Source organism: Miniopterus schreibersii, assembly GCF_964146895.1.
Source record: "Miniopterus schreibersii genome assembly, chromosome: 3".
Lineage (NCBI taxonomy): Eukaryota > Metazoa > Chordata > Mammalia > Chiroptera > Miniopteridae > Miniopterus > Miniopterus schreibersii.
This window is the reverse complement of record NC_138103.1, coordinates 82887761-82914774: the sequence shown is the minus strand read 5'-3', so window position 1 is coordinate 82914774 and position 27014 is coordinate 82887761. Positions and strand designations below refer to the sequence as shown.

Here is a 27014-nt window from a genome sequence, read left to right as displayed (position 1 = left end):
AAGCATTTTCCAGGTTATAGTCAGTTTCATCCATTCTTTCATGGAATTTACCTCTTTTTTATATAGTGACTAATTTGGGGATCAAAACAGGTTTCTATAGCTTCAGATATCCTGATCCGCACCTATATTTGGTTATTACCTCTCACTGCTCTTAAAATGAATCCAGAAAAGTTTCTCTGAATCTTAGCACTAAACTTACTGTTCATCATTCAACTCTATCATGACAACAGTCAGTGAGACCTCCCCATGGCCTTCTAGACACGTTTTAATAAGATAGAAATTCTTTATTGAAAATAAAATTGTTGAACTCGGGGGTGATTTTATCATTGGAAAGCGGAGGAATATCAATTAACTCTAGCTAATCAATAAAATGCTTACAAATCTGTCCTCCTTAAGTTGTCCTTTAAAAAGCATTTATAGAAATAAACTTGATTCAAACCTGATTTTTAAATTTGAGATAGCATGGGAAAACACAGGTAAAATACGGGCCTAGCTATGGTTCTCCATTTTACATATCTATAAGTTTTATTTCTAAATATTTACAGGCTTAAACGTGGGTGATATTAATGAGTCACACGGTCAAGGTGCCAATCACAATCTGTCTGAACTGCACAACACACCATGTCTTGTTAACACAACCACTGGAAGCAGTGGTCTGGGTTCCTGCTGCTGGAATGGTTGTGTTGAACACCCACGATCAATTGAACCCACTGAAATCTTCAGCCACCCCTCATTTCACAACTCCGGTGAAGATCAGGCTGCGTAATTGTTAATGACTCTTACAGGAGTTGTACACTTGCCATTTTGAAGTCTTGATAACCTGTATTATTCTGTTCACATCACTTTAAACACCCATTATGGACATTCTGTCACATCCATCTCTTTTAAAAGTACATTTGTTTTTTTCTAATTTTAACAGTTATGTAGGAAATAGTGTTGAATGTGCCACTGTATTTTGTCATAAGACGGAAAAGCCATTAACAGTCTCAACTGTTACTTGTCAGTAAGGAAGTGTGTATCGTGGCTGAGGTTATAATCACTTGTCACATTAAAAACACTCAATTGTTCAAGTCCTTCAGTCAATAGTTATAGTTCTTCAAGTAGAAGTTGCTATGGTGCCAGTTCAGTGGATGGATTAAAGTTAAAGGCTAAAAGAAAGCAATGTTTCTTTGACCTTCGCATGTTATTATAACACTGAGCTTGTATTGGCATTTTAATTGAGAGGTTAAAACCTGCTATCATTACACATTCACAGTCTCTATTTTGTAACGAAGCAAGAAGTAGAAACAAAAAATTGTCAGAGGAATTTTTGCATAGGTAATACATATGTTTCAACTACATTATCACTACCTGAATATTAATATATGTTTCTCTAGAGTTGGATTATTGTAGTGGATAAATATCTAGCTAACAATGATAAAACACTGCAAAACACAGCATTTTATCTTTGTTCAGCATTGATTGTGTAAGATTAAAATGTACCTATATTTGTATCCACAAAAAGATCTAAAATTCCCTGCCTTTAAGTCAAAGGGATTTAATATTACATTTAGAGTATGGTACTGGCATAAATCATGAAATCATTTAGCAGGCATCTATTTTAGTAAAAAGAAAATACATCTGTTACTTGAATATAATTCATCTCTCATAGAGAAAAATAATTTGAAATTTATAAAAACTCTATATTTTTTTTCTTTTAAAAGCATGTGATATAACTAATAGATTTCCTAACACAGGCTGAATTCCAGCTCAGTTATAATAATAGTAAGAGTGATTGTTACTGTTACCAGAAAATAAATGGCTGAAGAAACCTTAACCTTAGTTGGTCTAAATTACAAAAGTGAAGATCCAGGGAAATAGCACACATTTAATTGACCATGTATTATCATCCCATAATTTCATTACAAAATGCTTGTCCTCGCAGCATCCATTTACTCTGCTTCTCAATTCCAACCTCGAACTGATCCCATCTAACCTTATCTGCTCACTTTCTATTCCAAAGGCCGTTTTATTTCAAAGGCATTTTTGTTCTTGATTCGGATCTTTTCTCTCAGGGTATGTGTGGACCATTACATCATGGACCAGCTTCAGGTCTTCCCACTGGAGTCCTCAGGAATGGTTATATCCTGTGCAGCTCCAGGAGTCACCATCCAGATAGACCAGGGTTGGCAACCTATGGCCCATGGGCCAGATCCCGCCCACCATCTGCCTTTGCAAATTGCACTTGATTGGAACACAGCCACGTCATTTGTTTATGTATTATTTATGACTCCTCTCATGCTACAATGGCAGAGTTGAGGAGCTGTGACCAAGACCAATGGCCCCCAAAGCAAAAAATATTTATTAGAGCACCCTTTATAGAAAAAGTGTGCCAGCTCCTGACATGGGCACAGGGTCCATGGCAGATGCTAGACTTGGGCAGCTGGTTGTGGAACCAGCCTGGTAGAATGAAGAGTCCAAAGGCAACTAGTAGTTTCCCCTCACCTCTAGTATAAGTGAAGTCCAAGAATTTCATAGAATTATGTCAACACAGATTTATTGATCTAGTATCTGTTTTGTGATGCAGACTGGCACTGAACCAAAAGGTAAAATATTTAGTCATAGCTTCACAGGCTTTTCAAAGCCATGACTCAAAATAATGGTCAGAACCACTAGTCAAAAGGCTGATGTGACTTGACTTTCTCACTATGGCCCAGAGGGTGGAACGTTAACTGCATGAAGGGTTTTCCTTATAGATGCTTCTCTCTTCCTCCGGGCACCTGTGAGAGCGTGTGTGGCAGATGCCAGGCTCTTGTCTGGGCATCAGCAGCAGGCGGAGAGCAAGGCCCTGCAGCCCGCAGGCGTGTGGAGCCAACGCTGGCGACGCTGTCCCAGTGACACTGAGCGCCACTGTCCCTCTCACTGCGCGGGTTGCACGGCGCTGCCCTGAACACCCCTGGGCCTGGCCCTTCCTCGCCGCTCTCTCTTCTGTTCTCTTCTGCAGTCAGATGCTAGCCTTGCACCCTGACCCTTCTGTTTGCATTTTGAACGTTCTCTGCCACATTGTGATTGCTCCTGTCTGTGTCCCTCGGGTGTGTGGATGAGAATGGGGTTGGGGACCGGTGACCTCTCCCTTGAGCTCCGCAGGCTGAGCGGAGCAGCCAGGAAGCCAGGAGGTTTATTCTCGCCACTGGCCGACAGGTTGGAGCCCACTCACCATCACGCCTGTCCTGTCTTTTCTTTACCAGACATTCTCCAAAAGTGGTCAAGGCCGCATCTCAGGTCCTAAACAGCATGTGGCAGTACCGAGACCTGAGGAGTCTCTACAAAAAGGTAAGGTTTGCTTTACCGCCCCGGCTCACGAGCGATACACAGGCCCTCAGCCCAAAGACACACTATTGGGTCCCAACAAGATGCATCCTAGATGTAGGGGGCACTTGTCCAACAGTCTGAGTAAGTGAAACAGGAGAATTGATGATGACGCAGGAGAAATAGTCACTCAGTGTCCCCTGAGCATACACTGAGAGCCATGCACTTTCGGGTTGGACAGACCCGCACTCATAGGGCCTCACCCTACATCTTCTTATAGGAAAGAAAATAAGCTTGTTTTTCTGAGCTTCCATATTTTTTGATCAACTAAAAATTAATGAACTCAGGGATTTTTGCAAAGAAAAAAAAGAACCAACAAGCATCAAGTAATTGCAGAGAGGAGACAGAAAGAAATAGAAAAAGCAACTCAGGAAGTCCAGGAACACTGAGGGGAAGGCCCCGCAGCCTGGCCCGTGTTCCCGGCCCGACCCTCACCGGGTTCCTGCAAGGAGTGAAGGGGCTGCCAGTCCTGCCAACGGCCGGCCACAGAGCATGATGAGGCTGGGCGTTCAGTGCCCTCGCTCAAGGCAGGCAGGAGTTTTTAGCATACATTGCAAAGGAGTCTTCCTCCCCCAAATGGTTTAAAAATAAAGCCTGAAGACAAAAATGTCACATCTAGAAACTGGGATTCGATACCTCACTTCCAAGTACTGCTAATAAGGTCTGCATAACTTCTCTTTTTCGGTTAGGAGGGGAGAATTCTTCAACAGCGGTTCCCAGAAGTTGTTGTTTAGTTGTTACCAGACCAGCAAACATGGGTAGTTTGAATGATTGGTGACCGCGTGATAGATGTGAGTTAATAAACAGGAGTGGGGATTCGGAACGCATAAACAGGGCTGGAGGAGAAGCATGGGCTTCCACCAGCAACTGCCCGAGGTGCCTCCTTGCGGCCCCCCGGCTGCCTGCCTGGAGGAGGAGAGGGAGCCCAGGCCTCTGCCTTCCTCCCCAGCCCGCCAGGCCTAGGCTGGGGGTGACCGGCAGCAGCAAGAAGCTACATCAGGGGAAGCAAAACCCATCATTGTGCCAGAGAGAAAATTGGTCTTTTTCTAAGCCAACGGGAAAATGTAAATATTTAATAACTGGTTCTACTAACTGATAGTCTATTTCTAAATCTTCTTAAGGCCTTCCTATCTCCCTTAACTGTTGATACTTTGCACTTCAAGTTTATGAAGTATGTATTTCTCTTTCAAGATTTTCTTAGTCCCTAAAAGAAAGTATATTTAAGTTGAAACAGAGATTGCAAAATCCAGCATGAGAGGAGCATTCTAGATTAATTATACCCTCTCCTACGTATTCTGCATCTTAGGATAAGCCCTTCCTCTCAATGGTGTGGGTTCCATTTTGTTTTACCCGAAATTCACATCCCGGCACCCCTATTAGGGTCCTTCACGGCCTCCCCCAGCAGCCGCCTGAATTCTCTCGCAGGGCAGGACCCTTCAGCCAAACAGGCAGCGGGACGTGAAAAACTTGCCATAAATCAGAAAGGAGCCAGTCATTCTAAATCAGTGGTTCCAGAAGCTCTGTGAATTATTAGTGCCTCAAATACACTCCCCTTTACATCCGATACTTGGCTGAAATGCTCCTTCTCCTATGTGCACTGGAGGGAAAATGCTTCGGGAGACTCTGCAAGTTCTTTGTTGTTGAGTAGTATGAGTTTTCCCTCCTAGTGTTTGTCTTTGTCGGCGGTAGGGCTCAAAAAGTATCATTGTCTTTCTGTTTCCATGAAAAAAAACCAGAATGCGTTGACAGGAATTTAATGGAGCTAAAACTTAAAAGTCAAAGATGGTTTAAAATGTGTTTCATGTGAGGAGATTTGAGAAGCAGGAGCTGGAGAAACTGTTGGCGATGTTTTTAATTGACCCATGATTAGAAAGGATTGAGAACGAGCTGATGGTAATAATTTTCAGATTACGCAGTGGTGAAATGAAATGAGGACCTCTGTGCTCAGTATCATAAGTGCTGCTAATAGCAAAGTACAAAATTCAAAATGTTTCTTTTGGAAAAGTCCATTCACGAGGAAGCCAAATTCATTCATCCTCGTGAATTGTGTTTAATCGGTGGGGGAATGGATTTCCCTTTTGTTCTTCATTGACAGTTTTCATATCATTGAAAAAAATGACCCATATCTTTTAATTATCTGTGCTTCAGATCTATTTATTAAACACCTAATACAGGCTTAGAACAGGCAGAGTTCCAGAGAAAACCTAAGACCTGGGATGCATCTACTGTGGGTACAAATGAAATATGGAACAACTATTGGCAACTTTATTTGGTTTGGAATTATATACCAGAGATTTTAAGGGATGAATTAAGGGTGGGAAAATCATCGAGCAAAATCTTGAAAAACTCACGGAGTTTGAGTAAATTAGGAGAAAAGAGGTAAGGGCATTATGTGTAAGAGGAAAAACGTGAGTAAAGAGATGAAATTTGAAATAAAAATGGCAGATCTGTGGGGCAGAATTAAAGGCCCATCTGTCATTGGCTTATTTCTTCCTAGAACCCAGGCAAGGAGGCTAGCATCTCATTTTATTAGCTCAACTCCTTTATTTTACTTAAAGATACATTTGATGCATCAGAATGTGGGTGTGTTGACCAATACAAAATTATGTTCGATTTCTTTGAGCCAGACCTTCAACTTCAGGGAGGCCTGGACTTCTGGTTCCTCCCCGAAGGAAAGCAAGTTCAGAAGAATGTTATCACATGCAGTCTAAATAATGCATCACTTTAAAAACTAAATAAATAAGCCAGTCCTCACATTTAGATAACCGCAAATAGAACTTTCAAATGCCTTTATCACCTGTATCATTGCAGAAGATGTTTTCTAAAGGAAAATATAAGCCCTAGGAGCAGACTTGATATGGGGATAAAAGAGACTCAGGAAGTGAAAAGTCCTTGACCTTTTTGAACCTTGGTACTTTTATAAAGATCAGGGTCACTGACATAATGGAGTGTTTATGTTTGAATATGGTGGGGACTGTTGGGACAGCTGGTTTTGGAAAAAAGCAGATGAATCTGGGGGTGGTGGACATAGAATTATAAAATTATGGAAACATGGCTTACAAATCCTTACGTAATACCTTAATAACCTGTACATCTCTAAGGAATAGTTGTATCGGTCTAAACACAAGCATTCTAGCAGACAGACTCAAAAGTTCAGAAGCTCAAGCTGCACAGGTATCTCTTTCCATCTCATGGTACCTGGTTAGGCAGGTGGCCCGGACCAACATGTGGTCCTGGGATCCGTCCTGTTGCTTTGCCTGGCACCAGGGCGCTGTCCTTGCCTGCGTGGGCAAAGCTCCCTAGCCCTTCCCCCCCTCGTTCCAGCCCATAGGAATGGAGGAGAAGTGATGTCCTCTTAAGCAAGTGATACAAACGTCGTCAAACTCCTGCTCTCATCCCAGGACCAAGAACTCAGCCATACTGTGCCACCCTGCTGTGAGGGAGCCATCGAAGGGCAAAGGGGCAGCTAGGCCAGACCGTTGTGGCAGGAGGAAGGTAGTTATTGTACCAGAGGAAGAAAGGCAGTATCTTCTCAAGGAGTCATTTCGTTTTGTTCAAATACCTTTACTGTCAGCTGCAATTACTATCTAACGAGGCATATTATTCCATTTAGGGTGGCTGTGGTTATGCGGCACCTCTAACTTGTGTTAAGCAAAACTCTGTATCTGCAACGTCTGCCCTCCAGCACCGTTCAGCAAAAGTCAAATGTCTCTCCCCTCTAAAAGCCTTCCCGTTTTCGACACTAGCCACCTGTCCCCATGAGCTCGTCCCTTCCCAGGCCAGACATGTTCAGTTCTAATACACCAGCGTTGCTGTGGCCTTTACCATCGCTGTCACTTTTCCCCACGTGCATGCAGGTTGGTCAGCATGCCTTCTGCAGTGTAGCGCCCAAAATGTATCTGCCCCTCCAAGTGTATTTGAAGCAGAAGAAAGAGAGTGAGATTTTGCTTCCCTGGTGCTGAGATCCCAACTGCCAGCGAAGCTAGGGAGCGAATTAGCGCCCGAGAGGCTTATTTTACTACTTGGTGAAGTACAAAGAGCACGGCACTGGAGCCAAATGGCCAGAGATTAAAGGCACAGCCTGCCACTGACAGGCAGGGTGAGCTTGGGCACATTTTCTTGAGCCTCTTTGCCATCAGTGCAGAATTGACTTTGGGCAGCCCTGTGGCCCTCTCCCCGAGAGGCAGCGAGGAGACCTCCGATTCACCAGGCCTCTTGGTCAGGGCTCGGAGATGTGCTGGGCTTGTTCTGTCTCCAGTGTTCCAAACCTGGTGAGCAGCCCTTCCTGACAGTCTCCAGATGACTAAATAACCTCTTAAAATGGTCTATGGCAGTTCTCATACCTGGCAGAATGCTTTCTCCAGACTGCTGGTCATGACTGCAGAGCCCTAGATGTTTGTATACCAGAGTCCAGAACTTTCCTGAACCCTTGTTTCATGGAACCTTCACATCCTTTCATGGAGACTGCAGGCATCTCTCCATCAGTCCAATCCCAGTCCCTTGAGTTTCTCATCCACGAAGTAAACAGCATAACAGCAGCTTCCCCAGATCACTGTCCCCAGTGCGACAGCCGTCATCAAAGAGCTCTGTAAACTGGAGAGGCACATACCGGTGAGATCACTGCTGTCAGTTCTAAAGCATTTGTTCATGCTGTTTGGCTGACAGACGCTCCCTGCCATCCTGTCCACAGGCAGCTGGACATGTGGGTCCAAGAAGTTCATTTTGTCTTCACCATCATTATCATCATTCACTGCCACCTACATTTTCACAGCTCTCTTTCCCTCGGTTCCTCAACCTTTCTCCTCCCAGCCCCTAGATGCCTTATCCAGTGTCCTCTCCCACAGTCATCTCTCCAGCAGCTGTGCCTGCCAAGGGTATTTGCATTGTAAACAGTCCCAGAAGGAAGGATCTTGCACAGTGGGGTTTAGGTAAAACAAATTAGGTTTTATAGGAAGGCTATTAATGATGATGAGAGCTACTTTGGTTTTAGAAGTGGTTTGAATGGTTTTATTTTATTTTAGTGCTGAATTTGTGGACAATACGGCAGGTCAGGTATGCTGCAGACTAATGTTGGCTTGAGGACCGTGGAGAAGTCTGGGATTGGGATATGTCGATGTGAGTTCCAGCCCCGTAAACAGCATGCCATGTTTTCCCGAGACAAAGCCATGCCAATAATTGTTCCATATTTCATTTTCACCCACAGTAGCTGCATCCCGGGTCTTATGTTTTCTCTGGAACTCTGCCTGATTAAATTAGTCCTCAGAGCCATGCCTTTCAGTGGCTCCCACTGCCCTCAGGACAGAGTCCAAACATCTTAACACACCTTAGCACATGAGACCTTTCGGGAACAGCCTCAGCCCAGCTCCCTAGCCCGTGCCTGCTCTCCTATGCCCTGGCCCCCCGGTGCACCTGACTTCAGTGTTCTCAGCTCACCACCCCCTCCACTTTCCACAAGGCTGTACTCCGTTCTCTACCCTACTTGCCCATCTAAACCTTCCTCATTTCCTCCACATTTTTTATATCACCTTCCCTGAAAAACATCTCCCTGACCTCTTCCTCAAATCTGCATTAAGGTCATTTCTTACTAGTCTGAAATAATTATAGGGCAAATTAATTTGAATGAATAAAAAATTTTAATTCAAACTTTTAAAGAATGACTTTTAAGCATCATGAATAGCTGGAGCCTACTGCTGGAAGTGTTGCAGCATTAAGTGCTATAATATTTAATATCTAGATAAGATTTATTTGTACTTTTATAGAAAACCACTTTCGTTCTTGGTTCAAATATTAATTGTGGGAGGATTTCCATTAGGAACTTACATTAGAAGTCATTTCATCATAGACATTGCAGTGAGACTTGCCTCCAACTTGAGTGCAATTAATATCAACTCCTAATGAATAGAATTCTGAATGAAGGGGCAGCATAAATGTATGTCCTAAAATATACAAATGCTGCTTGAAAGAGGCTGCATTACTCTTTGGTAGAAAATACAAATGAAGTAAAGAAATAAGTGAAATAAATCATCTCTATATCTTTGGCAAACATAAAGTAGATGGTTTTTAACTTTTTTTTAAATTGCAGTTCTCATTTTACTTGAACTGCTTTGATTTCCCTGATTCCCAAAGTCCTAAATTCTGCTTTTGGCCACCAGTGTCAGTGAAGGCTTTCATTGTAACCTCAGCTTAACGACAAGGAAAATCAAACTTTATCCACTCCCCAGACAATACTGACCACTGTTTTATTGCTCTTCATGACACATTAGGTTCAAGACCAATTTCATGGAGCTTCCTGAATACAAACTCAGTAACAAGCCTTGGTTTTAAAATTCACGTGGCACATTTTGCTTCCAAGTGTTATTTATTTAGCAGTCACTTAAAATGTTAGTTTGTTTATCAGTTGCACTCAGAATCAAACAAGATATAACACATAGTTTTTAGGCTTTGGATCAAAATCTTTCTTCAATTATAGTAAAACAGTACTATGTTAATGTTTAATCATTAATAATGCAAACAAGATCTTCATGTTTTCTCTCAAGTTGGGACATAATAAATTCTTATTAAAGGATTACAGCTAGCATGCCTGAATGTTTTTTGGGCTAGTGATCAGTTCCTGCCTGGTTGTGGTTGGCCCCCAGGCCAAGCTGCCAGCAGAAGATTCCCCTGTCAGCTCCCATGGCATTAGTTTTGTGTGGGACTCATTTCTAGATTCCTGGAGTGAACACACCAGGTCAACACAGCAGCTCCTCATTACTCCCCAATTTCCACCTGCCCAGCAAAGCCCCCTGCAAACTCCAGGCAACCTTGGAGGGTTCCTAGGAAAGCCACAATGAACCATCCCTGTGATGCTACGGGATCATGGCAGCTGATCTATAGCAATTCCCAGGGCAATTGATCTCCGGGAAATCATGGAGTTCCAGGTACATTGAACCTGCCGTGTCCTCTGAGGCACAGGCACGTCCAGCGATGGAGAGGAAGAAGTAGAGGAAGCCTAGGGCACTGTGATGAAAATGCCTCTGGGCATGGGCACTGAAAGAAGGCCATGGGAACTGAGGGGACGCCACCTCTGTCCTTTCAGTCCCTTGACAAGAAAACATGCCGAGCCCTTAAGACAGACCCTACGAAGTTGCCGTGGAAATGGACAGGGCAGTCCCTGCTGTCAGGTGGGAGGAGACGACCCTTCCAGTGTTTAGCTATGATACTGAGCCTCATTACTTTGCTCTAAGTATTTCAAAGGCTTCAGAGAGAACATCTGTTCAGCCTCTCTGAGTCATTAAAATCCTTAGTTCATAGAGGCAGGGATCAAACCAAAGACAGACCAAATGCCAGAGCCCAACTCTTGTTGATAGTCAGCAGGGCCAGGAGCCAGACTTATTTCCCACCCCGGTATTCGTGGCCCGAGTTTCTCAGCTGTGTTCCTGTAGTGCACGCGCCCTGCCACCCGCTGAGTGCAATAGCAGTGCCTTGCCACAGTGAGCTGGTGTCCTAGAGAATGCCAGGCTGCTTGTGCCTGAAACTGCTAAGGTCACGTTTCTCCAGACACAGAGCCTGCATTCCCTACTGCTATGTGGATGAGAGAAACAAACAGAAAACTAATCTTTAAACGTCCTTCCTTTTGTTGTCGGGAAACAGACTCTCAGGCCGCACGTGCCATTCTGCCAGTAAATACTGAGCCAGGACAGGAGAGGAGCCGTGCCCTTCACGGCCTGCCTCACTCAGGGCTCGTTGCTTACTGCCGCTGGAGTCATGGCGTTGGCTTCGGCCACCACAGCACTCACAAAAAACAAGAGATCAATAAGTAATCATGGATAGGTGAGGGATGCCAGCAGATGTCCTCGAATGTCCAAGCCATAGTGGGGGAGTGGACATAGCCCTCGAGTTGTCCTTCACTGCTTTCAGGACACTGGCCACTGGCCGGTGATGAGCCCACAGTCCTGCTTTCTGCAAACTGGAGTCCTGGGCTCATGCTTAACAGCCCTTCATCACCCTCATCTGCTGGACATTTCATCATCAAAACGGGATTCCAGTAAGAGCTGGGAAGATATTTTGAAATACTGTCAAGAAAAATAAAAGCACAACACAGTCAAAATTTTAAATTTTGATCTTTAAGTCTTACAGTGAGAGGAGCGGGAAATACTTTAATATTCTCATTAGCATGTTACCATTTTGAGAATTAATAGATTTTACTTTGCAGTATCTGAGATGATAGAAAAGCAGTGAATCCTCTGTAGAAATAAATGGAACTACTTAATGTAGAACTGTCATTTTATCGAGGAAATTACTTATCGGGGATTTATTAACCTTTCTGCTCTGCCAGAAAATTCTTCACAAAGAAATGACTGGAAGGACGGAAGACCTTCTGGCCAGATTCCAAAACAACCCCAAGTCTAGTGTCATCAAGACTTACAATTTTAGCTTCTCAAGTTCTTTCTTTTTTAAACCACTTGATGTCAAGTTGGGGGAGAAAGGGAAAGGAGGAGGTTAACTCAGCCATGATACTGTCTCCTCCACAATTCTAGGCATTTGCTCTCGGATGTTGTATTGACAAATGAGGTCTTCCTTCATGAGGTTCCCTGACCTCTCTAAGACAATTCTCAGACACTCATCATGTGAAATCTGTCCAAAAACAGGCACAAATGGGAACAGAAGCAAAAATCAATTGTGGAAAAGTGGAAATCGATGCCCATGGCAGCTGCTAAACAAGAAGTGACTAAGTTATAGCTGTTGGTGGGACAGATCCCCAAGTCAGGGGAGTCCTGCTGAGCAGTGCCCAAACTAAACGTTTCCTCTGTGCTTTACTCCTTCCTGAGGCTTTACCCATGACATTTTAAATCAAAACCTACAGAAATACCCCAGAGATGAAAGGCAGGGGAAAGGCATTAGATCGGGAACTAGAAAACTCCCTCTGTTTAATGTCAATTTACTGCCAACGTTATTTAACTCAAACCTGGCCCTCCTTTCTCAGTGGATCCCAGTAGATGGGATGATGTTATGTCTATGAGAGTCTTAATTTGCTTGGACGGAAAGGGCCTGGTCAGTTTCTTCTCTTTCCATCTCCATCTCTTCCCCCTCTCATAAGCTGTCCCTTCCTGTGTCCCAATGCCCCCCCACCCACCAGGCTGTACCAGGGAAGGGGGAAGAGAGGAGAGGGGAGGGGAGGGGAACCTGACCAGTGGGGTTGTAGCCTGGCGTTGGTCCACTCTGCCAATGGGTGATGCCCAGGCTCTAGCTCCTCTTGTGGGGCAGTGGTGTGTTTGTCAGTGGTACCAGCCCCTGACTGAGGACCCCTGGCAGGACTTGACCTCCACCGGCTAACCGCCCTGAACTCTCCAGCAGCCTCAGGCTTCTGTTCCTCCATTCTGCATAGCCCAGAGTGGATACAGATTTTGTGCCCCGCAGCTTAGGTCATTTTGAAAGCCCTGTTTAAGAAGAGTACACTTTAGGAATATAAAATTCAGTACAGGCCTCAGAAGGGGCTGATGTGGTGGACAGACCTAAAACTTAAGCTTCCTGAGCTCCATGATCAGTCTGTACCTGGCACTGAGTCTATGTATCACCCTGCTCAAGTCACTGAAGATACCAGTCCCTGCAACTGCAGCCCCAGACTCTAGAGAGCCCGTGGGCAAGCTGAGCAAGTAGTTCACTAACTGGGCTCCGGTGGGGGAGGGTGGGGAATGCTCCAGAACTCTGTTTTGTCCTACACCTTCGCAGCTGTGAAGGGGTGGCCTAGGGCTCTATTTAGCGGAGTGGGACAATGGGGCATCTTTTATTCTCTGCCTCATTCCTCTGCCAAAATGGAGACCATGGGGGGAAAGCACATGAACACCCTGTGGCATGTAATTTAATCATCTGCAAGGTGTCCACAGTTCTAACTAATTATGTCTGGTAAACCCAAAATAAACACGGCTTTTAAAAAGTTAGAAATGTACTGCTCTCTGCATTAGTTTCCTCTTGCTGCATGAATCAATTATGACAAACTTAGTGGCTTAAAAAACACATTCATGACCTCACAGTTCTACAAATCAAAAGTCCAGAATGGGTTTCACTGGGCTAAAAAAGTGTTGGCATGGACATGCTCCCTCTGGAAGCTCACCAGAGAATCCATTTCCTTGCCTTGTTCAGCTTCTAGAAGCTGCCACTCTCTTTGGTCAGTGGCCTCTCCCTCCATCACCTAAGCCAGCAGCCTAGGATCTTTCAGTCTCTCTCTCTGCTTCCATGGTCACCTCACCTTCCCTGAGACCCTCCACATCTCTCTTAAAAGAGCTCTTGTGGTTACATTGGACCCAGTTAGATAATTCACAATAATCTCCCCCTTTCAAAATCTCTAACTTAATCACATCTGCAAAGTCCCTTTTGCCATGAAGGTAGCATAGTCACAGGTTCTGGGGATTAGGACAAGGACATCTTCGGGAGGCCATTATTCAGCCGACCACACCCTCTCACATCAGAGTCTGAGTACAGGGGTCCCAGTCTGTTATCGCACCACCCAGCCCAGGGTCTTGGGCCCTCGCTCAGTGCTTCCACTTCCAGAGTGTTGCCCTCACCTGCATTCTCTACAGGAGCCCTCAGTCTGTCCACATCCCAGGAATTCGGAATGGAAAGGGCCAGGGAAGGACATGCTTCTGCTTTTTAGGAGCAGGCCTTTGGAAATACTTCCAGACCTTAGTGGCACAGCCAAATCTCCCTGCAAGGGAGGCTGAGAAATGGGCACAACTGAAAAGCAGAGTTTCCATTACAAAGTGGAGAAATGAATGGAAAGGCTACCGAGATGTTTGCACCCACACATCCATGTGGTGTACACACCAACACCAGTTCTCCTTCTGATATCTCTGCCCATTTTCTATAAGAGCCACTTTCTTGAGAGCCCACAGTGCTTCCATGAATTGAAATGCTTCTACAATAATTACCAGTTGGCTTCAATTTTGAAAACTATTCCAGTCCTGTGAGAAGGGCCAGCCCAGTGGGAAAAGAGGAAGGACTGTAAGTTTCCAGACTCCTTTTTGTAGCTCCAGCAATACCAGGAACATTGATAGAACCCAAGGGAAGAAGTGGGGACGGCACAGGATGTGGAGACAGCTCAGTGCTGCTTCATGTTGCTCCTTGCCCTGTCATAGCATGGTGCCCGTGGCAGGCTGTCAGCAGTCCCCGTGATGAAACTGAGGACCTCACAGTGCCCATGCTCTCCACTGAGAGCCAGATGACAGATTTGTGACTAGTACAATATGTAGCATCAAAAATATGAAATAAAATACATATCAGCTGGGAATCCACTTTACCATCTTCAATCTATTTTCCTTTAAGCATTCAGGATACACTTATAAATTTGGATCTAACCTTGTCAGTCCCCTGATTAAAACTCTTCAGTAGCTTCCAGTTCTCTTACAATCAGTTTGCCTCAGCAGCACTGGCCTCCCAGATCTTCCTTGTTCTTCCTTGGAGGCATAATGCTGTGCCAGCCTCAGAGTCATTGCACCACATGGGCACAGATTGATTCCTCAGCCAGAAATAAATGCTTTCCCTCTCTCCCACCAACCCTGGCTGCTTCCATCTCAGTATAACTGTCACTTCCTCAAGGAAACCTGCCTGACTCTCTCCAACTCTAGGGCTAGTAAAAATTGCTCATAATAGCCTGTACTTTTCCTTCATGGCTCTCACTACAAATGTGATGTGATCATTTTTAAATGTCAATCTCCTGCTCAGGAGCCATGCCTACCCCTTTCCCTGTTCTTGCCTTTGTGTCTAGCATAGTATGAGCTACTTATTAATGCTTATTAAATAAATGCAATGGTGTAGCTACCCCAGAGTTTAAGCTTCGCAGAGGGTGATTCACTGACTCTGCTTCCATTCCCATGGTCTGAAGCATTTAAAATGGGGTGGAATGTGGAGACCTTGATGTTAGGACCCAGGGTAAGACTTGAACTTATTGAGTGCTGTTGCTTATCTAGGTAAAATACCTGGCTTTTCAAATGTCGAAATGACTTTTAGACCAGAAGCCAGACATTTGGATCAGCAAACCTGAAAACTGGACTTTGCTCAGTTTTACCCTGAATTTAACTTTGCAACCCTGCTTGGAACACAAAGGTCATTGATAAAGACCGTTCACGACAGATCTTTGTTTTAAGACCTCAAAAGTGATGCCAGGAAAAGAGAGGACTAATCTGGTCTTATTTCAATTTTTTGAGTGGGTTTTCTGCATTGCCTTGGTACCAGTTAACTACTAATAGTTAACAATGTTACACTTTCTTCAACCAAATTATATAACTTTACAACTTGTCAAATCTTCCTCTTGATATTGGTTCTTTAGAATTAGGCCAATGCAGTAAATTGAATTTATGAAGTGGATTTACTCGGTATTTGCTTTCAAAATATGGTACTGCTGAAGATTCTTATCCTTATATATACTGTAACTTTAAGTATCTAAACCAATTTAATTAAATCTTATTAAGAACACCAAAGCCAAAACAAACTAGTGAAAGCAACTGTTATGTAATCAAGGTGGTATTTATTTCTGCAACAAACTGCAGATACTCCCTTTTGGCCCTTACAATATAGTTTAAATGTTTAACTCTAATAGCTTTTGGAATTGTTGATGGAATTAGTTTTAATGACCTTTAACAAACAGTTTGCCTTAAAAATAGATGGAAGCTTGTTTCATTACATGAAGAGGAACTGAGATTTCATTTACATGTAAAACCTGGCTGGGCCTTCAACCACACAGACTATGAATATTTTAGGTCCTTTTTCTCTATATTTTTGAAGTAAGAACATCCAAACCTATAGAAAATTGTATAAGAGTTTATTTGAGCCAAACTAAGGACATGCCCAGGAACAAGATCTCAACAGACTGAGTAAATGCTCAAGAGAATGGCAGTCTCTTGGTTCTTTTTATACATTTAGAATCAGAGGGAACATAGGGAAGATTACATGAAATCCATTAGTGATAAATTTAGGAGACAGAGAAAGCAAGATCCCTTGAGGGTGATTATTCCTTTGAGGGGTTCTGAAAAAGAGAATTATTCTGGCATTTCAAAGGTGCGTTAACCCAGATACATAAGAACAATGGACAAGGCTTGCTTAAGGCAAAGATTGACCTTTTACCAGGAAAGTTGTAGGCCTAAGGCATGACTACCTATCATGAAATGCTCAGTTAGGAATTTATGATTAAATCACCCCATGAAGCTGGCTGGCATGACTTAGTGGTTGAGCATTGACCTATGATCTAGAGATCAAGGTTCGATTCCCACTCAGGGCACATTCCTGGGTTGCAGCTTGATCCCCTGTAGGGGGCGGGCAGGAAGCAGCCGATCAATGACTCTCTCATCATTGATGTTTCTACTCTCTCCCTCTCCCTTTCTCTCTCTGAAATCAATAAAAACATATTTTTAAAAATAAATAAATAAATCACCCTGCGAGGATACTTTTGGCCCCTGACCTTGTCACATGTATTGCAGAGTTCCTTTTCATTCACAAAATACCTTTTATTGAAATGAGGATGTATGTATAGCTACCACTAATTTGCAATCTTTTCTTTCTCTGCTTCACGTGATTATATTAATAGGTTTATTCCATTTAAAAATGACTGGAAAACTGGTATAGTTTTGAGCAATCAAATTTCTCATGAGTGAATAGTAACATCTTAGCTGGGTACCATTTTCAGTGCATGGCAACAATTCGTGCCTTGACTGTCATTTGAAAGATAGGTCCTTGATGAAGAACTGCTGTTAGTGAATGCAGATAACAAGCTGTAAGTGTCCTAAGCTGAATGAGTAGATGAACGAGGGTGGCTAAAGGCCCAAAGGGTTTTCACCACACTTGCTTTACATCTCAAGTCACTCAAAGCAAAGTAGAATTGACAAGCTTTATGGCTGCGAGCTCTCAAGAACAGCTAAAGCAAAAAACTTGTGTTTGTTACTTCAGAGCCAAATAGCCTCTGTATACCTACTGAGAGATCCTTGTTCAGAGACCAGACAAATCTTATCAGATGCAGAATTTCCAGAGCTGTTTTTAAAAGGGAGAAAAAACGCCAGTGACCATGCACTAACAGCATGTTAGTACATACTTTGAGTTCTGACTGATATGCCCAGTTTCCACTAGTCTCCATTTTCATGGTTAATTATTTATTAAAGTTTTTGTCTAAGTCACAAATGCCACTTATCATTAGAAAAGATTTGTTAAATCTAAATTTGAAGTTTAGAAGATGAAACTTACAAAACATGCTCTGGAACCAGATCTGTAAGTGGGAACATCCCTGTCAGAGCTGTGACATTCACTCGCACTGTCCCCCTCCACTCACCTGTTGACTGTTCTCTAAAATAGGCCTTCTTCCAGAGGTCAGAGGTCACAATAGAAGCAATGTGAAAGTCCATGTCCTATTCATCTCATTTCCTGAAGCCCATTAATGAGGATTTGGTATTTAACCCCCTTTCTTTCTCCCTAATCACCAGATCCTCCAAACAGCCCTCGAGATGTTTACAATTCCTTGTCACCTTTTCTCTCCAAATGGAACAGCTCCTCTTCTTTCCTTCCTTCCCAGCTGGCAGTGCCCCTCATCCCAGCTCTGATTCTACATTTGGTGGAGGAGAGGTGCACTCCAGAGCTCAGCTGGCTCACAGGATGTTCTGGGCAGTCAGGGAGGAGGAAGTCTGTGAACACTCCCACCTTCTCAGTGTCATTCACCCCTAAATACTCTCCACACCTGCCGGCATGCACTGTCCCCTGCTCCAGTCACCACTGTTCCCTGCCCAGTAACGTTCCCTTGCAGAAACCAGCCCCTTCCGTCTGGTGGGCACATTCCAGAAGTAGGTATGTGCTCCAGTGCCCAACCCTAAAAAACACTGGAGCACATCTAGTAAGACATCGACGTGCTCTCCTTTTTTCCTGGCTCCCCTCCTTAGGTTTGTGCTTGGGGAGATCTCTGTGTTCGCTGTGGACAGGTGCATGATTTTCTGAACTGCAGGATGCAGGGAACAGTAGAGGTGAGGCAGGGGTGGCTGGCAAAGTCGTGCTCTGAGAGCTGTGAAAGGAATCAGCTGCAGTCCTGAAGCAGATGTGCCCAGGTATAATGATGCTTCAGAATTGTTTACAAGATTGGTTAAAGGGGAGGCAATTTTACATACCTCACACTGAAACATGGGCAGCTAAGAAAAATTCATTTTAAATGGAGCAGGCAGCCATGGGCCTTTTTTTTTTTTTTTTTTTTGGTACCATTTTACCTAAACTAACACTGCCTTCAGCGTAGCTGTAAGTGTGCCATAAAAACGAATATGCCAACCAGAAAATGACACTGATGAGATTGCTCTAAGCTAAAATTTTTTAAAGATCATAAAGCTCTGATAACCTTCATTTGTTATAGAATAATAAAGTGTAAGAACTTAGAGGCTAGCAGTAAAGCCCATGACATTGGTCAGCATTTCATTTTACAGTAATTAACATAGTCATCTGGAATCACTGGATCCTGCTAGCATATATTAGGCACCTCTGCATCGCAGGGTCTATGCTAGGACCCAGGGCTCCAGAATTCAACAAGGCCGCAGCACTGCCTCCAGCTGGGGAGCTGGACAGGATTGCAACGTTTCTGTACTGTGATGTCATAGCATTTGTTTGCAGCAGGGGGGGGGAAATAATGCTAAATACCATCGCTCAAAGCTCCTCCAAAGCTCTGGGGCATAACTCATTTAGCAATAGTGGTTTAATGAACCTGTAGTGCCTGCCTCCTGTTTCCCTAGCACAAAACTGGGCAGAAGTTAGATCGGACTGGTATAAAAAGGGAAGGTGCTGTGCCAGGCCGTGGAGCTGACTGATCTGAGGTATAGACATGTGAAATTGAATCACATAGCCAGTGAGTAGCAGTTAATCGGGTGTGATTGGGGCTCAGTGTGTGTGTGGCCCCTCTCTGCCCTGAGGTTGGGGCCTAATTTTGTTCCGGTGAAAGTCAACCTTAAGAATGCCTTATCTGACATCCCCAAATGAAGTCGGTGACTGTAGGGCCTCCTAGGAGTTAGCACTTTAAAAATGTATTCTATATCCCTATTAGTCACTGCTGCCTCTGCGTAGAAATGCCAAGCCAGCGGTTCCAGCCATGCTGTTCATTAACATCACCCGGGGGCTTTGAAAAACACCAGTGGCCAGGCCCGACTCAGAACAGTTTAAACAGAATCTCAGGGCCGGTGGCCAAGACATTACTATTTTTAAAACTCCCCAAGCTGACTAAGTCATGTTGACCTTTATCTATGGAAAAGCAACTGACAAGAGCTTACCAGTAATTATGAGACTAGCATATACTGGAGAGAAGAGCTGACTCCTGATAGCTTGCTCATTTCACCTCTCTATTGACAGAGACCCAAGGCGAACAGTTTTGAGCCTTGACAAACAGCTCTAGCTCATCCTTTGCACACAAACCTAACTAATGCATGTGCTGATCTTAATTGAAACTCGTACACAATTTCCAGAATAAGAAGCTATGGGGTGAGTACATGTTATCCACACCTCACATAAACCAGTCTGAAAACCACTTCCTTAGTCATTCCATCTGCAGTCTATTAGTGGAAGTCTCTCCAGTAACAGTTTTCTTAAAGCTGATTACAGAATGGTCAAAAATATAAAATGGAGACTGTTATAAATTTAGGGACACTTCAAAATACTCAAGGGGAAGATCCATAAGAACTAAGAGCGACCACCGCGTAGACATACCATGAAGACCAATGGCCGTGAGGCTGTGAAGAACATTACTTCATTCTCAGCATTCTGGACCATTGAACGTACAGTGTGGATGCTGGTAGCTTTGGGGAATGGTACAGAGTCATAAAGGAACACGTCAGGCGCTTTAGCACAGAAGCTGAACTGGCAGAAGGACAGTAAAAGGGTAAGATAAAGAAAATCAGATTATTCCTTGTGGCGATTTAGAGTTCAATGACTTTGAACTGCCCTTTTCTTTTGGATTTCTATTTCAGTATACTTGGAACAATTTAACAACCTCAAGTTTTAAGTTTAATGCATTAAAAATAAAAACCAATCTGAGGCGCAGATATCATATCACATTTTGACAGCTTGGTGGGGTGTTGAGCTGAAGGGCACAACTTCTGGGTCATTCTACTGGAAGTGACCTGTAGACATTGAAAGAGTTCTTACCGTCCATGTTAAGGACTAACGGCCCTTCCCTGATCACTTTGGCTATTCTTCATTCTGTTTCTCTTCCCTGCGCTGTTTTTAATCTAACCCCTAGAACCCAAAGGGTTGATGCAAAAGGGAACTACGGGTAAGCACCCAGTAAAGTAGAACTCAGGAAAACGCCTCTGGTTACAATGAGTTAAGACTTCAAGAAGAAAAAGTAGTAATCAGAGAGAAAAATAATGATTTAAAAGCTGCATGTCCAAGTAGTATGTGTTTATGTGAACCACTTTTAAGCCTTTCTGAGTGACCATGGGAAGTAAATGAATAATAAATTGATTGCAAGCTGTCTAGGTAACAAGCATTCCATGGCTATTTGGGTAAAGGAAGTGTCAGCTTAGCAATAACTTTTTCTTCTTTAGAAAGCAAAACATGTTTTTCAATTGAATGATGAAAAATTTCATGCAATAAAAAGATGTGGAAGGGCAAGACATTTATCCTCAACATAACTGATTATTCCGCATAACTAAAAGGGGTGTTAATTGATCTTCACCCTGGCCTTGAGCATCCATGTTACACTGTTTTCCAGGACATTTGGAAGTAGGTACCACCGTCGCGATCAGAACCGTAAGGTCCCTTGTAGGCATTGCTGAATGTAGCCATGTTAGAGCTCTTTGTTTCGGTCATTGCGTCGCACCTTTCACTCTGCATCTGTGAGTGAGAGGAAGATGCAGATGGGGAAGGAACCAGAGCTCCTCTTCTTGGGCCTCCAGGGGCTCCTAAGCTGCGGCTCAGGAAACTGCTCTAATCAAGAGCCTTGGTTGGGTTACCGCTCTGCCCTGTTCCCTAAGCTCCTCCTCTCCCAGCTCCATTCAGAGCTTCTGTGCCCACATGCACACCATCGCTGGCCATGTGCAGGGGGCTGTGCCTCAGGGATGGCATCCTCAGTGCCTCTAACACACTCCTCGTCCTCTGGTATCTGTCAATCCCATCCCCCATAGACAAGCTACCAGCAAGATCACATTACTGTCATGCGTTAGCATTCTCAGAATTGGGTCTTATGAAGGATTTGAAAGCTTTTGGGTTGTGTCCTTAGAAGAGTGCCTTCCTTCATATATAGTTTTATTATTACTTCCACATTCTTGACATTTCCAGAGATGTAAGTACTTATGTGGTCCCATAGCAATCTAAGCATCATGAAATCTGAACTGCTGAGCAAAACACAGCTCCAAAAACCTGCACAGGACAGCAGTGCTCAGTAATCCACTGATATTTCGCCAATAATACCAAGCCTAGGGTTGTGTTGCATCTATATCTAGTTGTGTCCTTCAGTCTTCGAAGAGATCAGGTATTAGCCAATATTCTTTCATATCGTAAAGTACCCTGCTCACCTTTAATGACCTATGCGATATTATTACTTATTCATGACCAAAGTGGCCACACTTCTGACAAACAATTTTCTGAGCCACTACATATAGTCTTAAAGTATATCCCACTGGGTCCCTTAAATGTATAAATACTTTCATAAAAAGAAAAGGCTAAAAGTTGAAAATGGTTGCCTCTGTGAAGCAGGAATTGGGGGTGGGGCAGGTGTCTGCTTTTCTTTGTTAGACTGCCAGTGCTATTTGACAGATTACTCTGATAGAAATAAACTTGACTTAAAACAGAAAAAAGACTGGAAGGAAATACCATGACACGCTATCAGGACATCTCAGGGAAGATGGGGGGAATTAGTGGCTATTTTTATTTTCTTTATGCTTTCTAAATTCATACAAGTATGCATAATGTATTTATGTGGGTTTTTAACGAAAAATAGTATATATGCTTTTCATGTAGTAAGTAGATATTAGAAGGCTTACTGGAGGGTTAATTTGGTATGATGCATTTTGGATATGCTCTAAATTGAAAAATATAATTTCTGGGGGAAACAGAGAACATATGAGTCTAGGCATGATTACTGAGCTGAAGGCGTGAAGACTCAGAGTGAATACATGCTGAAGTCCTCAAGCGGGTGGCAATTGGGCATTGGTGGCAGGGAAGGGAGTTCAAAACAATGTAAGGGAGATAAACCAGGAGGGAGGATGCTGCTGGGCACCTGGTGCTGTGAACAAAAGTGTAAACACTTTGGGAAGGTTGTTGAAGAGAGGGCCGGATAAGAGTTGGAACCAGCTAGGCCAAGAACCGACAGCATCAGGGCCATTCCACATTCTGAGTTTGAGTGCTGGTATTTTCATTTAAATAAAAGCTTCTGGCCAAAGCTAGTTTGTCAAGAGACCATTTATTCCACATTTGGGAAGGAAAGCAAGCACTAAAAGCTGGCCCTCCCATGTCAGCCTGTGTGGAGGGAACAGGAGGTGGGTCCCAATTCACACTCATCTCTGTTAACCTTGACGATGGCACCGAGCTCCATGATCTCATCTGACAGACTGTAGAAATGTTTTACAAATTTAAATGCTCGGAAGTTGGAAATGTCAGGAAGTGAAGAATCACTCTGCCTTCTCCGCTTAATAAGAGCGTGCTGTGTTTGCAGGATGGATGGTCACAGTATCACTTTGTAGCCTCATCTTCAACCATCGAGAGGGATCGGCAAAGGCCCTACTCTTCCTCCCGCACGCCCTCCATCTCCCCGGTGCGCGTGTCTCCCAACAACCGCTCAGGTAAGAGACACCCGGAGCCAGCCGAGCCTGATTTCCCCCCTCCCTGGCCCCTTAGCTGACCCCACAGAGAGGAGAGGCAGCCCCATCCCAACGTTTGCTGGAAATATCAAAGGACTCTTTCCTTTTTATTACAGTGGGACTGTGTGTTACACAGATTCAGAACAAATCTCGAACAGGTTTCTAAAAATCTCTAACAGGTGTCGTGTCATGAAATGCATGTCGCAGACCCACATTCAGTGAGGAGCAAAGATAAAGAAAACTGCCAGGTGTTTGCAGTCAGCGTTTTCCAGGGATGTTTTTCCAACTTGAAATAGTTTGGGTTGCATTTTATTAATTATAATTGGAATAACACAGTAGGGTAGAGAGGACGTGCTAGCTCTTCATTTAGAAAGACATACATTTGGACTCCATCAATGAGGATTTCATTACTATTCCATATCTGATTAGCTTTTTATTATTACCTTTAAACCAGTGGATAAATCATTGATAAATTCTTGTTACAACCAACCATCACTTTTAAGTCATTTATGTTGTTCTGATTTTGTTACCTTCTCATTGCTTAACTTTTGAACGAAATTCTCTTATTTACTTGTAGAGAGACTTTACTTTCACGCCCTTCGGCAGTCATGTCATATAATGCCAAAGATTAGAGAAAGAAATTAAAGGCAAAATGTAAGCACATTGGTCAGTATATATGTGGCATAGGTCTTGTTGTGGTTTTACTCAAAGTATACGTTTTTAAAATTTTCCTTTGGATTTCTGCATTTTGGTTTTTGTTCTGAGAAGGATGGATAAATAATTATATGTGCATACACATACTCATGCACACACACACACACACCTGCACAGGCCTCTATTTAAGAAAGTTTCTCCGTGCTCTTCGCTGCCCTCTCACCGCTGAGGAAATAATATTTTCTGGAACTGCAACTCAGAGGGCATGACCAAGAGCATGCCCCAGCAGAGGCCCCTCTGTCCTTGAGAACGTTTGTCATAAAACTTTGCCCCACACAGTACTGTCAAGATGATGAAGAAAATCAGAAATGAATGGGAAATATGTGACTGAAATACATGACCTTCCCCCAGCCCCGTGAAAGCTTATTTTTTTTAGTGTGGTCTTACTGCTTGTAACATTTAGTCCCACACTAGATGAGTCAGGATCCCATTCTGTGTGACTGGAGGAACTTCGCTTGTCTCAGAAGCATGGAGATCGCCTTTTATGCATTATTTTCATAATCCTTAAAAAGTTAAAGAGAAATGAGTCTGGCAAGCACAAGGATGGTGTCTTTTTAAAAGCTCCAATTACTAAGAACTAATCAGTGTTAGGATGATGAAATGATATAATACACTGGAAAGTTCTGGGAGGAGCAGCAGCACTCTATCAGGGTGTTAACATCACAGCCACTTAGCTAAGGTGCTACCTGGTATTTCCCAGGAGAGGCACATCAAAGACACCTAATAAACACTTGTTTGTGTGATAGGATTTTTCCCAGAGCATCCCCTAGGGTTACAGGAGACCACTGTGCATGAGGTCTCAGGAGATAATTACACACTTGATGTAGTTTAATAAACACCACCATCTGTGCAACATTAGATTCTAATTTTGAAAGCTTTGGTCAAGAGGCTCCAAAATGTCCTCTCTTCATGATTGCCTGGCAGTGACTAATAAAAGGCTAGCCTTGATGCAGAAAGACCTAGAAGCAAAGGAGCAAGAGGAGAAAAGGGACTGTCCCCGGGAAGAAGGCTGGAGCATAGGGGAGAGGGGCAGCGGGTGGAGGAGGTGGGCGGGACACAGGGCAGGGTGCTCTGGGAACACACAGCACCTGGACAGTCTGGCTGAGTGACATGGAGCAGACATGGTTTGCTTCCCTGTCTTCCCATTGGCTTTACACCCAGAGGTTCTGGTCCAGCTGGCTTTGGGTGGAACTCAGCATGTGTATTTTTAAAGTATTCCAAGTAGTTAATTCTGATGGGCAGCCAGGATTGGCAACCTCAGAGAGTTTCAGGAGCTGAGCAGGGAGTCTCGATTTTATTTTAATAGGTTTGAGACATGGGTGGGGGCTTAATGGGAGACAAGAAGCGATGGAAAGGCCCCTTTGCTTACCATCCTAGAACACCCAGCCTCTCATTCTGGTTTATCTGCCCGTCCATTTCCTCACCTGACTGAGGGCTCCTCTGGTTCAGAAAGTGTGATGCATTCATGTTTCTGTCACCCAGTGTCTAGAACAGGGATTTTCACATAGAAGATACAAAGGTTCAGACAGTGAAAATAGGGATATGTTCAGGGATCAAGCTTACCCAGTGGGCTGGAACTGAGGGTGTGAGTAATAAGCTGCAGGGTAAACTGAAGCTTGATTGGGGAGGAGCTTGGACACTAACCAAGTAAAGAGGGCTTTATCCTAAAAATCAAAGTTCCCAGAGTTCTCTAGCCTTAATAATCGCCAAGTTTGCTTGTTAAATATGCATTCCTAGGCCCATCCCCTGAAAATTCAGACTCAAAAGGTCCAGGGCTGAGTCCTGGAATCCCTAAGTTCTCAGGTGAGTCTCAAGATTAGATGAGCTTCTGAAGCATTGCCCCGAGCACAGGAAGCTGGGGGAGGCTTTGAGGCAGAACAGTACTATGCTGAGCTCATACTGAGTTAGAGGCAACTGACTAAGCTCCAGCTATGAGTGGCATCTTGAGGAGCATGGAGGCCAATGTGAGGGCAACCACAGGGTGGGGTGCATGGCTAGCTACCTCGTTGTCAGCACACACAGTTATTATTTTACATCTTGCATCACATCTCTGCATTGACAAGGCTGTTTAGTTCCTCCCAGTTCATCCCATCTCTCGAGAAAACTAAACTTCTTTGTTTGCTTCCTTACCTCCAAGTTCAGCCTTATCTGTGTTCTGGGACCAGTTTGTTAAAGAATCATGGGGACTTCTCTCATTACAACCCATCGTTATAGAAATAGAGACACAAAGGAATGGCAGGGCTCACTCCCCAGGTTCCAACAGGGCTCGCTCCCTGAGGTCCAACAGTCAGGGAGGTCCAAGGTGCAAGGTGTGGGTGAAAGATTGTTGGGGTCATTCATCAAAAGAGCTGGAGCAGGACACCCCACCGGGAAGAAGGAGCTGTCCTCATACCCTGCCCCCAGCGCACCCCAGCAGGCTGGTCTTTGCTGGTTGGATTATTTTGGCCCCAAAGATTATCCTGTGTGGAGAGTTGCCTCCTCTGCCTTCCTTTAGGGGAGTTTCTGATGACTTGGTATTTAAGTAAAACTGAGATTTAATCAGAGATTTAATCAGAGATTCTTCAATATCAGTAATAGTTCTTCTGAAACACATCTAATTTTTTAAAAAGGGAGGGAGGTGGAAGAAAAGAAGGAAAGAAGGGAGGAAGAGAGGGTGGGAGGGAATGAGAAGAAAGAGAAAGAAACCAAGACCTATCTCGTTCTTAAAACTGCCCCATACGCCTTGGGTAGGTCATGCTCCCACCATGATGTCTCTAATAAGGATGGCCCCAGGATATATAGTCCTTACTTACTTGCCTTCAAGCCATGTGTCCCCTTAGCTACAAAGCACCAGGTGACACAGGGTAAGGGAATGGGTAAAGGCAGGAGCCAAAGAACAAGAAAATCAACAGGTCCATGCACACATGTTGACATGTGTTGAGTCAGGTGTACTTATGACCTTAACTGTGTGTGTGAAACGCTGTCCGTGCTGTGGAATGACTCAGAAAGCCGTCCTTTTCATTTCTTTATGTAGCAAGTGCCCCAGCTTCACCTCGGGAAATGATCAGCCTCAAAGAAAGGAAAACGGACTATGAGTCCACTGGCAGCAATGCCACTTACCACGGGACTAAAGGAGAACACGCTTCCAGGAAAGACACCATGACAGGTGAGCTCAGCTTCGTGCATTTCCCCCTC

The 27014-nt window shown here is 43.9% G+C and overlaps 1 protein-coding gene across 3 annotated transcripts in view; it reads left to right on the top strand.

The window, feature by feature from the left end:
* The window catches only part of CTNND2 (catenin delta 2), a 688120-nt gene that overhangs the window by 648492 nt on the left and 12614 nt on the right, over window positions 1–27014 (top strand). For all 3 annotated transcript variants that reach the window (XM_081131846.1, XM_081131845.1, XM_081131844.1), the window contains 3 exons: window positions 3228–3312; window positions 22982–23108; window positions 26854–26985. In XM_081131846.1, the coding sequence (XP_080987972.1) occupies window positions 3228–3312; window positions 22982–23108; window positions 26854–26985 (344 nt within the window). The remainder of the gene's footprint in view (window positions 1–3227; window positions 3313–22981; window positions 23109–26853; window positions 26986–27014) is intronic.